Source organism: Dama dama, chromosome 18 (genome assembly GCF_033118175.1).
Source record: "Dama dama isolate Ldn47 chromosome 18, ASM3311817v1, whole genome shotgun sequence".
In the NCBI taxonomy this organism is placed as follows: Eukaryota; Metazoa; Chordata; class Mammalia; order Artiodactyla; family Cervidae; genus Dama; species Dama dama.
The window spans coordinates 67,860,080-67,876,086 of NC_083698.1; the positions used below are offsets into that span (position 1 = coordinate 67,860,080).

The 16,007-nt window shown below is 41.5% G+C and overlaps 1 protein-coding gene across 4 annotated transcripts in view; it reads left to right on the forward strand.

Moving 5' to 3' along the window:
* Window positions 1–16,007, forward strand: part of GSDME (gasdermin E) — a 66,736-nt gene that overhangs the window by 2,180 nt on the left and 48,549 nt on the right. For 2 of the 4 annotated variants that reach the window (XM_061165513.1, XM_061165517.1), the window contains exons 2-3: window positions 5,654–5,883; window positions 10,530–10,722. In XM_061165513.1, coding sequence (XP_061021496.1) covers window positions 5,673–5,883; window positions 10,530–10,722 — 404 coding nt within the window. In that variant the 5' untranslated portion in view covers window positions 5,654–5,672. Of the gene's footprint in view, window positions 1–3,643; window positions 3,749–5,495; window positions 5,579–5,653; window positions 5,884–10,529; window positions 10,723–16,007 lie in introns of those variants that run through there. The other 2 variants (XM_061165514.1, XM_061165516.1) reach the window with 2 other exon arrangements.

Sequence of the window (16,007 nt, forward strand, 5' to 3'; positions counted from 1 at the left end):
GTTGATGTCCTGTGACATTGTTCGTGCCGGCCAGGAGAATGCCGGGCCAGTGCCGGCAATCCTAGGGCTAGCTGATGGTACCAAGCCAGTTCCTGGATGTCAGGGTTGCTGCTTTTTTTCTCGTGTCCTTGAGCAAATAACATCTTTGAACTTTAGTTTCCACTTCTGTAAAATGCAGACAATACCTCCCGAGCGTTGTCGTGGAGATTCAATGAGGAAATATGTAGAAAGGAGTTAGCCAGTACCTGGCACTCAGCATATAGTTACCCCCTCTTTATTTAGTGGATGTTGAGGCTTCTTCCTTAGAACTATTCAAGCAGAAGCCCAGTGATCAACTGGAGCTGCTCCAGAGTAGAATCCTGAATTGGGAAGAGGTAGGATTTTTGCAACTCAAAGATGTGATCATTCCATCACACTGAATCAGTCTTGAGGATGGTCATGAGCGATTGTAGCATCTTCTAATGCCGTCACCACCTTGGCAACTATTTTTAAGATCCTTTGGTCCCAGTTGGCCATGTGCTCTTCTGACTTTGTGTCGTTGTCTCGCTTTTTTGGTCTCTTTCTTTAAAGTCTCTTGTCCAGGAGTCTGAGCTGAGCTTTCATGTCGTCACTGCCTTGACTTTGACTCTCTGAATTCTAATCTGATTCAAGCTGGGGAGCCACAGAGGCTGATGAGATGTTTGCTAATGGAATTCTTCAGACCCAAGCAGGCTCTTTGGTACAGCTGTAAAGTGCGGTGGAGTTTTAGGCCATGAGCATTTTGAGCTTGACCTCTAGGGAGGCCATTTTTGTCTTCTTTCTGATTGGAGCATTCTGGAAATTTGAATCTGACATCTGACTTTTAGTTGAGGCATTATTGTGCTTGTCTGTGTCAGGCAGCTTGAGTTCTAGATCTTTTAGTGGACTCTGGGCGTATTATTTAATCTTTCCAGGCAGGACAGTTATTTAGTTGTTTGAGAATCAGACAGCAACTTATTGGCTCCCAATTCTACATGATAAACTGTATCGTGTTAAATTTTTTGCTTATATCTTCGCTCATCTCTCTATTTATTGAAAGCTTCTAGGAATAAAGAAAAAGCAATATAAAATAGGCTAAGGACACAAACAGTTAAGAAAAAGATATATAAAAAGGCTGCGAACAAAAGATGCTTAAATTCATTTATATTAAAATGTGTGTTAATTGCTTAGTCGGGTCCAACTCTGTGACCCCATGGACTATAGCTGGCCAGATTCCTCTGTCTGTGGAATTCTCCAGGCAAGAATATTGGAGTGGGTTATCATTCCCTTCTCCAGAGGATCTTCCCGACCCAGGGATCGAACCTGGATTTCCTGAATTGCAGGCAGATTCTTTACTATCTGAGCCACCAGGGAAGCCTCTTAAATTATATTTATATTAAAATAACATGACTTAAAACTATATTGAGATACTATTTCTCACCTATGACTAACAAAAATACAAAAGATTGATAACCTACTTTTGTTGCTGAGACTGATAGTTTCATACCTTGTTAGTGAAACTGAAAAATGGTACAACCTATAAATTATCGATGCATTTACCCATTGGTCTAGCAATTCTTCTCCTTGAAATCCCCCTACAGATACTCTTGCCCAGTGGCCCCCAACCTTTTTGGCACCAGGGACCAATTTTGCGGAAGATAATTTTTTCACGGCCCAGGGGTGGGAGCATGGTTTCCTGATGATTCAAGTGCAATACATTTATTGTCCACTTTATTTTTAATGTAGTGCTGCTACTGATCTAACAGGAGGTACCAGTTCATGGCCTAGAGGTTGGGGAACCCTTTTCTTGCCCATGTAGAAAGGTGACATACATTCAGTATTTAGTATGACATTTTATAGTAATAAAAATTTAGAAGTAACCGAAGTGATCAGCAATATGGGACAGGTTAAATAAGCAATGGTACATCCATGGGAAGGGGTATTATGGAAATGTATTATGCAGAGGGTACTCACCATGGAGAGATCTCTAGCATATATTGCCACATGACAGAAAGCAAGATGCAGAACAGTGTGTACATTCCTTTTATATTTGTATAAAGAAACATGAAGGTGATATACCTGGAGGGGAGGGGGTGAAAAGGTAGATGGGACCTGGGTAGGGATGGGATTTCTCAGTGTGTATCTTTTCCCATAGTTCAGATTCTCAAGCCATGTAAATGTATTGTGTATTCAAATATAGTAATTAAAAAAAAAAAAACCCAAACCCTCTAACTTCAGCTTCACAAGGAAAATATTCTCAGTTCCTTGATAGCATAAATCTGAGTCTAATAAAAACCTCTGAAGCAGTAGTCACTTCCGTTAACTCTTCTTCAAACAACCTACCTTGTCAAGAGGCTATGTTTGATGCTAGATTGAAAAAAAATTAAAAATTAATTTAGGAGTTTCCCTTCTTTATCCTCTAATCCCTTTGGGGAGGACTAGTGTCATTATTAAGACTTTGCTGCCTATAGCAGATGGGTTTTGTTACTATGTTTTTTTTAATAGCAAGCTTGATGTAGGTTCTTTAGAGACCTATTTAATCTGAAGTCAAGGTAGTGAACTCCCTTCCCGGTTGCCCCAGGAAAGAATGGAAACCATAAAAATGAAGATCCTGACACCCCTGGAGAACTGAGGCAGGTTCTGCTGCTGTTCTTCTCTTGGGGCAAAGCAGGGTGAAATTCCCCAGGTGACTGAAAGTCAGTGTTAGTCACTCAGTCATGTCCGACTCTTGGCAACCCCATAGAGGCGTAGCCTGCCAGGCTCCTCTGTCCATGGAATTCTCCATTGGAGACTTCTGGTGTTCGACCCAGAGATCAAACGCGGGTCTCCTGCATTGCAGGCAGATTCTTTACTGTCTAAGGCACCAGGGAAGTCAGGTCATTGAGGAGACTGTATTTTGTTAAATGTTCTTTCCTTGTGTTTGACAAAATAAATGTTCTGTATTATCCTAGATACACTGTCAGTGGTAGTATTGCCTTACTGTCCCCACCAATCTGCTTCTTCCCAGATCCCTTTCTTGATAACTGGCATCTCCATCTCATCAGCCAAGCCAGGCCTGCGCTGTCTGCACGCCATGCTGGGGAGTCTCCTGTCTTTCATCAGAAACCTCACATCCAGCCAGAGTTCTGGGGAAACCACCAGACCAGCATCTTTTCTGCCCTTACGGCACTGATGTAGTTCAGCATCCTCCTGTGTTATCTATCTCTAACCTTGTTCCCTTCCAGCTGATCTCCTATTTCATTTCCAGAAGATCTAAGTGATCACTCTGATCATACTGCTCCCTGTATAACCCCTCTAGTGGCTTCTGCTGCCCTGGCCCTCAGGAGGGGAGGCACAGGCCTTCAGGACCAAGACTGAGTCTTCCTCATCCTTGTCTTTTGCCCCTCCCCACTCTATAACCTGGCAGTCCACTGCAGGAACCGATCCCAGAGCTGGCAGAGCAACTCTAGGTCTGTCAAAGAAGTGGTGATGGGCATAGCTATGCTAACCCATGTCTCTTGATCATTACGACCTTGCTGGTCCCAAATCTCAGAAAATCTTCTCCACCTGTCCACCACTTCCTGCAAGTGCTGAGCCTTTATAATTGCTTGTCTGCTAGAGGCTCCTCTCAGTACTCCTTTGCTGACCTAGACTCATTTCTACCTAGCCCACAAAATGCAGCTGTGATGCTGTCTGCTTCAGGACAACTTCTGCAACACTGTGTTTCTCTGCAGCTTGATCTGGATGAGTTTTTCTTGGTTCATTCCTTGAGGTAATCTGTGTCAATATCTAGCATAAAGCTTAGCTGTTTATTTCTCCATCTGGTCACCAAACTAGTAGCTCATTAAGGGGAGAGGCTGCCTTTTGTGTCTGTATCCTGAGTGCTTAAACACAGTACCTGGGTATAGTACATACTTAAGAATAATTAATGACTGATTCAATAAATATTTTGATAAATGAGTTCTCTGGTAAAAGAGCAGGGTTAGATGGCTATAAAATAATCTAAGATAAGGTACTTTAGAGAAGACCTAGTGATAGTAAAACAAAAACTTTTAGTGTTCTCGAGAAGATCCATGGTAAAGAAGGTGGGTTGAACTATTCATAATTAAATACCCAAGATTATCTCAGCTCTTAAATTCTATAATTGTGTTTTCTATGTGACTTCCAGATAACAGGGTACAAGTATAAAACACAGTTCTTGTGCACTACACATTTTAACCTTTCTTGTGCATTAGACATTTTAACCTTTGTGGATAGTTATTTCAATTTGTGCGTTTTTGGGGTAATAATGGTCATGTATGTGTGCACATGTATATGTATTTTGCATATGTACAGCTATGTGCGGTTGATGTATTGTGAATTGTTTATAACCTTTGTCCATGTGTCTACTACCATTTTTTAACCCTTGATGTACTTTGCAGAAGTTTTTTTATATGTTAAGTATTCTAGTTTTTTGTATTATAAGCATTTTCTCAGTTTGCTATTTGTCTTTCTAAAGGCTTTTCTCATCCTACAATTGTACAAATATTTGTTTGTCTTTTTACTTTTCCTTAAAAACCCTCTAGTCCACTGAGAATTTGCTCTTGTGTATGGCATGAGATGGGTCTTCCCAGGTGATGCTGGTTGGTAAAGAACCCACCTGCCAACACAAGAGATGCAAGAGACTTGGGTTTGATCCCTGGGTTTGGAAGATCCCCTGGAGGAGGAAATGGCAACCCATCCCAGTATTCTTGCATGGAGAATCCCATGGACAGAGAAGCCTGGCGGGCTATCGTCCGGGGGATGGCAGAGTTGGATGTGACCAAAGTGACTTAGCCTGCATGCATGGCATGAGATAGGGATCTGATTTTATTTTATTTTTCCAGATGTTTAGCCAGTTGTTGTAACAGTTTATTGAAAAGTGTATACATCTTCCAGTGAATATAGTACATTTATATCTTCCAATGTGTCTTTCTTTTTTTCCCCTCCAGCTGAAGAGTAGCTGGGCTTTTCATTTCTGGGTTTAAAAGTAATAGCTAGTCACTTTACATTTATGGACAAGGGAAATCACACAATGTAGAGAAAAAGCACATTCGACCCTTCAAAGAAGTAGTCATAAGTAAGATGCAAATTTGGGTAGTCAGTATGCTGTTCAACAGATATTCCCAGGTCTCTGCCTTCCAAATACTTGGTATTTCGTGACCATTATGTTTGGCTGAGGCCATGTGCCTAGTTCTTACAGATTGTGAGTGAATGGGATATGTGTCAGTTTTGGGCTAGAGCATTTAATTCCTGATGTGAGACTTTTCTAGAACCTTATTGCCTGTTGGCTGATGACTGATGATGTTCAAGAGGGTGGCTGCCCCTTTAGCCTGAATCCCTAAATGACTGCAAGGAGCAATGCCTCCTGTACTGGATGTGTAGTATGAGCACAAAATATACTTTTCTGATGATAAGCCACTGAGATTTAGAGGCATAACCTAGTCTATCCTGATTTATACTCATATCCTCTTTCAGTATTTCAATTTTTTATTTTTTAGACATCAACTGAACTCAAGCTAGAGGCTTCTTTAAGGAGAAGATATTCTTTCATGAATACTGATTGATACTAGGAAGAAATAAGGTGATTTTAGGAAATATCATGAAATAATAACTTCCTATATATATATACATATATATATATTTTCTTTTTTTTCAGGTAACTTGGAGTTCTCAAAATGTTTGCCAAAGCAACACGGAATTTTCTTAAGGAAGTTGATGCTGGAGGTAACCTGATTGCAGTATCAAACTTGAATGACTCAGATAAATTACAACTTCTAAGTCTGGTGACCAAAAAAAAGAGATACTGGTGCTGGCAGAGACCCAAGTACCAGTTTTTATCTGTCACTCTTGGAGAGGTACTCACAGAAGACCAGTTTCTGAGTCCAGGTATGTTTCTTTGGTTATATTTACAATTAGTTCCAGATCAGGAGATTATTCTTCTTCTAGACACATGTTGTCTTCTTGTTGTTGTTGTTTAGTCACTCAGTTGTGTCTGACTCTTTGTAACTCCATGGACTATAGCCCACCGGGCTCCTCTGTCCATGGGATTCTCCAGACAAGAATACTGGAGTGGGTTGTCATTTCCTTCTCCAGGGGATCTTCCCCACCCAGGGATCAAACCCATGTCTCCTGCATTGCAGGCAGATTCTTTACCAATGAGCCACTGGGGAAGCCACATGTTGTCTTGAGTGATTATAAAGCCATACCTTATAATCAGTTCTCCTGCTTCTCTGCTTACTGTTTTAAAGACATATCCGTTCTGTTTTCTTTTTCCTTTTTATTTTATTCTACTTTATTTTTGGCTGCGCTGGGTGTTTTTTGCAGTGCATGGGCTTCTCACTGCAGTGGCTTCTCTTGTTGCGGAGCATGGGCTTTAGGGGGTACAAGCTTTAGTAGTTGCGGTGTACAGGCTTAATTGCTCTGAGGTGTGTGGAATCTTCTCAGACCAGGAATAAAACACGTGTTTTCTGTTTTGGCAGGCAGATTCCTACCCATTGTTCTTTCTACCAGAGGAGTTCCAATATTGCAGTTTTTGGTATAAAAGTACAATATGCCCACTTGTAGATGTTGTGGCTTCTCCGTATAAGTGGACTGAGGTTCTACTGCTCCCAATTTGGTTTAATATTGAGGTTGATGATGCCCCATATCCATCAGGAGAGTGTGAAAGACTTTATTACTCACACAATGAAGCTTTTCTGGGGAGAACATGGTAGATTCCCAAGGCTGGTCCAAAAATAACTAGAGAGAGGGGGAAAAAGATGGGCTTAGTTGTTCTAGTGAATAGGAGGTATGGTGGGGGTTCTGTGTGGGTGGGGCTTGCAAGGTTTCAGTTTCCTGCTGGTGCCAATGGAGAGAGTACCTGAAGTTTCTTACCCGATTGCCCAGATGTGTAACAGAAAGGAAAGGAGATAGTGAGCTTGAAACGTCAAACATCAAAAATACTCCTCATTATTATAGAGAAGTATTTATAAAATATAGAAAGGCAAGAAAACAAGTCAACAAAAATTCCTCCATCAAGTGTTAATTTCCATTATATTATATCTTTTTTATCTCTGCATCTAATTTTTGAAAAATAACATTGGGAACACACTACATGTAATTTTAATATACTCCTCATTTATTTTTTATTTAGCCTTATATGTTTAGATTTCTTAGTATGGTTTAAGTATTTCTTAGTACAGTTTTCAATAAGCAGTGTGTATGTATCCTAATTTGCTTAACCAGTCCAATTTAGTGCTTTGTATATAGGGCTGCAATGAATATTTTTGTTGTTGTTTTTCCTTTAAACAATTGTTTTAGCATAGATTCTTTTTTTATTAACATTTTTGTTTTTCTTGAGATATAGTTGATTTACAATATTCTTTTAGTTTCAGGTGTATAGCATAAAGATTCAAAATTTTTATGAATTATATTCCATTTATAGTTATTATAAAATATTGGCTATATTCCCTGTGCTATATAATATATTGTTGTAGCTTATTTATTTTATACATAGCAGTTTGTACTTCTTAATTCTCTACCCCCATCTTACCCTTCCCTGCTTCTCTCTCTGCTCTGGTAACCATTAGTTTGTATCTGTGAATCTGTTTCTCACTGTTTGTTTTATTTTTTAGATTCCACCTAAGTGATAACATACAGTATTTGTCTTTCTCTGATTTATTTCACTTGGCAAAATACCCTCCAACTCCACCCATGTTGTTGCAAATGGCAAAATTTTATTATTTTTTTATGGTTGAGTTTTATTCCATTGTGTATGTATGTGTGTGTATATATATGTATATATACGCCACATATTCCTTATATATTCTTCTATTGATGGACACCTATGTTGCTTCCATATCTTGGCAATTGTAAATAATGCTACTGTGAACATTGGGGTAGCACAATTCTTAAATATACAATTACTGGACCAGAAGTTGGGAGCTTTTCAAAGCCTTTTGGTACTCATTCCCTATACAACTTTATGAAATATAGTGATGTATAAAAGTACCATCAGCTCTTAATTACTGGGCTAAATGATGTTCAAGTCTTCTTTTAGCTTTAAAGTTCTTTAATTTTGTAATTGCATTTCTCTTTAAAGGGTAAAAGTGACAGACGAGATAATTTGAGTTGACAAATAATCTCTAAACTTCTTTCCAGCCCAGCATTCTAGTCAGTGCTTTCTTCAGCCAGGCCCATTATCAGAGCTGTCAAGCAATGGGCAAATGAATTGATTAATGATTTATGTCATGTTTTCCCCCTGGATATTGGGTAGAACATTTATTGAATGGTATAACAACTAGCTATGAGGAAAGGCAAGAGAAAAAAAAAAATCACAGAGCAGCCCATGAACCGCTGAGTAATTGAAATTCACCACTCTGTGCTGCTGGCCTCTTCGTGGTGTCCAGAGAGCTCCTGTTAGATGGTCAGGCCAGTGGCAGTCCCTGAGATGAGCAAGTCCCACGTATGTTCATCAGCTGAGGCCGGAGCTCACCCCTGTGTCTGTGTCCTGTGGGTGTTAGGGCTGTGATGAGAGGTGCCCTCTTCTTTGTCTGCTGAGCAGGTTCGAAATGCCTCACCTTTGTCACCCTTGCCCCTGGCAACAACGCAGGAGTGTTGTGTTGTGTTCTGGGATGTGGAGGTTAGAGGATAGTGACTTGATTGTCCCAGTGACAGCCTGTTGGCTTCCTCACTTTTCCCTTCCACCTGCAGCAGTGGATGACTCAGTGTGGACATGTGCACAGATGACATCTATTTCAGAAAGTGTCTGTGTCTCGCATGGCAGTTTGGAATATACAGACAGTCCTGATTATCCCTGGCTGCTGTGGGTTCCAGTCCTGGGGTCAGAGTTTCCAGGAGTGGTAATAAGCCTCATGGGGACCAGAACTGGGAGCTGAAGGTAGAGTTTCTATCTGTGTAGCACTTTGTACAACCCAGGACTGTCCTGTTTATTGGGAAACATTGTTGCTCTGGCCTAAACCCAGTGGATAGATTGAGCACTTGCTGTGTGCCAGGCTCTGTATTACATGGTTTAGAGACATCAGCTTCCAGCAGAATCCATCAGGTAGGAATTATTAATTATCTCCAGTTTGCATATGACAAACCTGAGGTTCAGGGAGATGGATGATACCCAGGTCTCCCAACTGGGAACATTAGAGTAGTGATCAAATCTTGAGCTCTTAACAGGTGCTCTATGCTGCTTTCCAAATCAATTCCCAGAATGTTTGTATTCTCAAGATGTAAATAGGAAAAGCCTTTGATTTGGGGGCATTTTCATAAACTTCTTATTTTTGGTGGAGATAATCATTTACTTTGTAAATTTCACAGATAATGAGTGGTGATTAAGTCTCATTAACCCTGGCTGAGTAATGGGTTTTCTTGACTGGAGTGATAGAAGTATAGGTGTTGGGGGTGGTGACTGGGTTTAAAGAAGCCTTTCACACTCCCAGTAAACTTGAATCCATTATGAAGTATCACCAGGAGTCCAGGAGAGCCTTGGGTCTGGGAAATGAAAAGGGCCAGTGTCAGGTTCCTAAGAGACTCTCAGTGTAGCCTTCCTTGAATGATGGTGACTGAGACTATTTTTATGGTAGTATTTGGTTCAATTAAAAAGGAGAACAGGAGACACATAGAGACATGAGAAGGCTAAGATCCTCAGATATGTGTAACTTGGTGTTCAGATTTTTAAAAAAAAAGGCAGATCCTAAAGGCAGACTGATAGCAGTCATCTGATATGACCTGACGAAGAACATGGCAATCCCTAGGGGAGCTAATTGAAGCTGGGACACCAGCTGGGTGGTGGCATCATTCTTTATTGTCTGGGAAGCAGAGAAGGAAGAATGGAGAGCCTGGAGCTTGCGTACTCCAGGATGGAAGCCCAGAGGAAGGGCATGCTCACTGACTTTATCAGGAACACAGAGATAAGGAACTGCTTGATACAGTATCGGATGACTGGGTAGAGGTCAGATATAAACAGCTAAATATGGGGAGAACTGTTTGAATGGAGATGATAATGAAAGCCAGGGGAGTGTTCTTCAAGGCCACCAGGGGGAAGGGAAGATGCCTAGGGACAAGTTCAGGAGGCTGATCTGCCAGATACTGGGTCAGGCAGGCCACGCCCTGGCTGGGTGGGTGAGCAGAGTGCCAGGCTGCTGTTTTCTTTCTGCTTAGGTGTCATCCTCATCCAGTCCCTTCATCCTCAAAGCACATATTTAAAACATCCTATTTATTTACCTGGATAGCAGTTAAACAGATGTTTACTTTAAAATTATTCGTGGAACTCTAAAAATACTTTTGGTGCACATATCTGTATGTGTGTATATTGGACTTGAAAGATGAAAAAACAAAAAAGTACTCAGTAGGGTCCCTGGCCACCAGTACACCTCACACTCTCGTCAGCATCCAGGTTCTTTTGTCCCGACAGCGTGGCCGCCGGCTCTCCGTTTTGAGTGCAGACCTCGTGTTTCCCACAGGTTTCTGCAGGATTGGAAAGCTAGGTAACCTGAGGCACAGAGTTGGCCGCTTTGTCATTATGCATGTCTTATTCACTGCAGTGGTCGTGGAGTCGGACTTTGTGAAGTACGAGGGCAAGTTTGAAAACCACGTGAGTGGGACCCTGGAGACAGCCCTGGGGAAAGTCAAGCTGAATGTTGGCGGCAAAGGCCTCGTGGAGAGCCAGTCCTTCTTTGGAACCCTGAGGAAGCAGGAGGTGGACTTGCAGCAGCTCATCGGAGATGCTCTGGAGAGGTAATGGGAATTCTGCTCGGCATTTTGACTTTGATGCGCCTCTCGTCTAAATTTTTAGAAAGTTATTTATTGACTTTTGACTGTGCTGGATCTTTGTTGCTGTGCATGGGCTTTTTCCAGTTGCGGTGAGTGGGGGCTACTCTCTAGTTGCAGCGTGCTGGGTTCTCCTTGTGGTGGCTTCTCTTGTTGTGGAACACGAGCTGTAGGTGTATCGGCTCAGTAGTTGTGGAGCATGGGCTTAGTTGCCCTGTGACCTATGGAATCTTCCTGGACCAGAGAGCAAACCCATGCCCCCTGCATTGGCAGGCAGATTCTTAACCACTGGACCACCAGGGAAGTCCCATGTCTCTCATTTACAGGTCATTCCGTGGGGACTTCCCAGGTGGTCCAGTGGTTAAGACTCTAGGCATCCAATGCAGGGGGGGTAGGGGAACTAAGATCCCATATGCTGTGTGGCCAAAAAAAAGGTCATTTGTATCAGCAAACATTACTGAATGCCCATTGCTGAAATGTGATGATCAGTTCATCTGTTACTCTGGCATTTCACTGTTCTTAGCCTGAGCAGGGACACTTGAGAAGCGCTTGAAAAGGATGTTACTTCAGGATGTGTACTTTTAAAGAATCATATGATTTATAAAATACCAACAGTGAGAATGCTCTGTTCTACATTTTAGAATATTAATATCAGAAGTGGGAAAACCACACTCCTCTCTCTGGCTCTTTATGATTTTCTGATTAGGGAAAGAAGAAAGCAGGTGAGGTACTTCAGGGGAAGAGCTAGTTTTTAACTCTGAAATCTTGAAGACAATTCCACATTGTTTAGATTTCAGTAAATACAATTTACTCCAGTAAAACTGAAACCTGCAACTCAGACTGAGACTTGAACCCAGCCAAAACCCATAATGTTCCAACTGAGATCACACACCTATTTTTAGGACTTAATGAAGCTCAGGTTCTTGATGTCTCATCACAAAGAATTCAGTGAGAGAAAGTGATAGGTAAGAAGTGAATTTGGAGAGAAATACCCTCCACAGACAGAGTGTGGGCCATCTCAGGCAAAAGCTGTGTCAAAATATGGTGTGGTCAGCCTTTATGAGCTGAGTAATTTCATAGGCTAATGAGTGGGAGGATTATTCCAACTACTTTGGGGAAGTGGCAGAGATTTCCAGGAGATGGGCCACAGCCCACTTTTTGGTCTTTGGTTGGCCTTGGGACTGTCATGGTGCCTGTGGATATCATTTTGCCAGCTTGATGTGTTTGAATGAGTGTACACTGAGGCCCAAGGTCTAGTGGAAGTTGACTAGTCCACCATTTTGTACCCACTTGGTTCTAATCAATTTGTGTTGTGACTGCTGGCTATGTCATTTTTTCAAAGGTTGTGCCCTGCTCTCTTCCCTCCTATTTCAAAACAATTTGTTTTTGTTTAGTCACTAATTTGTGTCTGACTCTTTGCAACCCCATGGACTGCAGCATGCCAGGTCTACCTGTCCTTCGCTGTCTCCTAGAGTTTGCCCAAGTTCATGTCCATTGAATTGGTGATGCTATCCAACCATCTCATCCTCTGCCACCCTCTTCTCCTTTTGCCTTCAATCTGTCCCAGCATCAGGGTCTTTTCCAGTAGGTCAGCTTTTTGCATCAGGTGGCCAAAGTATTGGAGCTTCAGCTTTAGCATCAGTCCTTCCAATGAATATTCAGGGTTGATTTCTTTTAGGATTGACTGGTTTGGTCTTGCTGTCCAAGGGACTCTCAAGAGTCTTCTCCAACACCACAATTCAACAGTATCAATTTTTCAGTGCTCAACCTTCTTTATGGTCAAACTTTCACATCTGTTTCAAAATGATTATACATTATTTTTACCTTATGTTTCTTCAACATTCCTCAAGTAACTGCTTAATGAATGCCTACTACATACTGTTTTACATGTTGGGGATTCTGAAGTGAACAAAACACCAGCATTTCTGCCCTATATTCTTGGGGGAGAGAGAGACAACATGTAACTAAGTGATATATATATAGTATATTGATGGGACTCACCGGAATAGGGGTTATGATTTGAAAAAGTGGCCAAAGAAGGCATCCTGGAGAAATTGGCATCAGAGAAGACTTGAAGTTGGGGATGGGAGCAAATGTAAAGGTGTCTTGGGCAAGAAAGTTGTAGGCAGCAGTGGTGTGGCTGGAGCTGAGGAATCTGGGCAGGAGCAGGTGAGGTCAGAGGGGCCCTGTAGGAACTTGCAGGCCACTGAAAAAACCTTTAACTTTCACTCAGAACTTCTCTTGTGGCTCAACGGTAAAGAATTGCTTGCAATGCTGGAGACCTGCATTCGGTCCCTGGGTTGGCAGGTCTCATGGAGAAAGGAACAGCTACCCACTCCAGTATTCTGGCCTAGAGAATTCCATGGACAGAGGACCTGGCAGGTGACAGTCTGTAGGGTTGCAAAGAGTCGGACATGACTTTCATGTGAAAGCGACTTTCACTTTTCTTCTCCTGAGTGAGGTAGGAAGACACTGGAAGACTTTGAGAAGATAAGTGACAGGATCTAACAGGTTTTAGGAGGATCATCCTGGCAGCTGTAGAGAGACTGAATGGGCAGAAGCCAGGAGTCCTACTGAGAGGTTATTGCAATAATCCTGATAAGAGATGATATTTCTAATTGAGAGATTTTTATAGTAATCCTGATGGGAGATGATATATCCATTTGTACAGAAATATATGTGCATTTTCTTGTGTAGTTTATCACCCTTTTTAAAACAGAAAATGCCAACCCAAATATATTGAGAAAACTCACTCATGTATAGGTAGCTTATCTCCTCTTTTCCAGTATTTTTAGGATTATATGAAATATGTTTGCTCATTGAATAAAATACTGTTTAAAAATCAATAAAAATTACCATAAAACTCATGTAGCAATCATTTGGTGGACAGACTTTGTAAAGATAATGAGGATGCTTGAGCAACTGAGGTCTTCAAAACCCATCCACCTTTCCACTAAGCTCTGATGCTTAATGGAGTTGAAGGATAGTGGTTGTTATTTGACTTGCCTCATGGCACTTCCTAGAACTCCAGGACTCCACTGCATTAGGACTCGGGGGCAGGAATTCCCTTTCTCAAAGAACTTTACATAAGGTGGAGGGGACAGCAGCCTCTTTCTCTGATAGTCATGACCTTAATTATCTTTTCTCTACTGATTTCTGTTTTGGTAAAGAGGCATTTTCCTTCTCTACTACAATACCTACTGGGGGCATACTAGAAAAACATTTTCTGTTTTTCTGAAAATGAAATTTAACTTGGGGTCTTATATTTTTATTTGCTAAGTCTGGCAAATAAGGGGGAAGAGGGGCAGAAGGGCTGGTGGTCCCTGTCTTTAGTCAGCCCTCTATAGTGCGTTTCTATTTTGCAGTCTTGTTATTTCTGTTTGAAGATCCACAGTTTGGCATGCTTATAATCTCATTTCCCAATATAGGTTTCTCGCTCATCGTGATTCAGGTGTAGAAGATTGTGCCAATAGGAAGCATATGGGGAGAAGTCAGTGAGTAGAGATGGGAGAAAATATTCTCAGAAAAAGAGGCTAAGACCAGAAATGGGGAGACAGGGAGAGAGGGAGGGGGAAGTATCTGTTGAGCAGCTACTGTGCGCCGGGCACTTTATGGGCATCATCTCCTTTCCTCTACACAGCTGTCTCCTTTTAGGCCTGAGGATCTAAAGCTCAGGGAGAAGAAGTGACTTATTCTCAGTCCCAGAGCTCAATTTGGGTGCTGCAGCTGGGATTCACCCCAGGATTTTCTGACTTCAAAACTCCTGTTCTTTCCTCTATATCATTCTTGAAGTGACTGTGAAGCAAAGGAGTTGGCTGAGATAAAAGTAGTTAAAATTGTCACAGGAGATCTAAAGGCAGAGGCCTGAACCCAGGTCCCCAGTGAGGGTACCTAGGGGGTGTACAGTGTTCCAGGCACCGTCCTGAGCGAGCACATATGAACAGCCGGTCCACCCGCCTGGAGGTGCCCGCACGAAGGCATGAGATCATCTTGGGAGAGTTTCAACGTTCTGTTCTTTGTACAGGTGATGGGGAAGCAATGGCCTGTGTGGAAGGGAGAAGGGAAGGGGCAACACTGGGAATACATTTAAAGTCTAGAGATGGAAGATGCAAGAAGAGTCACCTCTTCCTTGTTCTGTTGCTAAGAGGTAAAGTTGAGCTACAAGGGGAGGAAAGATGAGGAGGACTTGACCATAGGATGGAGATCATGTCAACCTAACATTCTTGTTACTTCTTGTTGGAATAATAAATTCTTATCTACATAGTTTTCCTGTCTTTGGACTCCCACAACATCATTATGTTGATAAGACTGGCCGTTTGATATATGCACGGCCTTGGGAGTGGTGATTAGTAATGCTTAAGTACTGTATGTTTTTGAGGGTTCATTTGCAGTCATTTTTATTTCAGGTCATTTAGATAAGTTGTCATCTGTATACAAGTTATTTTAGTCCTCGGAATTCAGAGTATTTGTTTTACTGTCTGTGAGATGTGTGCACATCTCAAAAACAAGCTTCATCTAGCATTGAAAAAAATCCAGATACACACATATATAACAGTTATTTAGCATTGTTGGGCATAAAGGCTATCCCTAGGACCACAGGACTTACCTTCCACATGTTGGAATGAAAGCTCTAGTTTATTGTAAAACATTTTTGATGGAAAACAGTCTAAGACCTTTCCATAATGACTCAGCTTCATGTTTTATTCTTAAGACCTAGTATTATTTATTCTGTGATAAACTCATTAGTCTTTCTTCCTTGTCTTCTGTTGTCAGCTGCTGTTTCTGGATGTTTTAAGTATAATTACTACACCTATTCCATCTCTGCCACTAATCTAGTGTTTGAAGAAGTTTACTCCTGATAAATAACTTCTGCAGATCCTGAAGTCAGGGTCACTTCTGGCCCTGGCCTCAGTTTCCTCAACTGTAGGTGGACTAGCTGGACTAGAGATTCTTTAAGAGTTTTCTGTGGACTGAATGTAGAAGTGAGTGGACTTGAGTGCATACATCAGTTCCTTCTTGCATTCAGAGCCTTGGTTCCAGCTGATTTACAGAGATGTGCAATTTTGTGCTTTTTCTGACTGTTTTGGGTTTAACGAAGGGTGGATATACCTGTACAGTCACATCCCACTCTCACTTTTTGGTGTATTGTAAAGCAAATTTTGGTTAAAAAAAAAAATTACATTTTTCCATGAATACATACTAATTAGAAGTTTGGTTCTTCATTAAGCATCCCAACTTGTAAACTATATGAA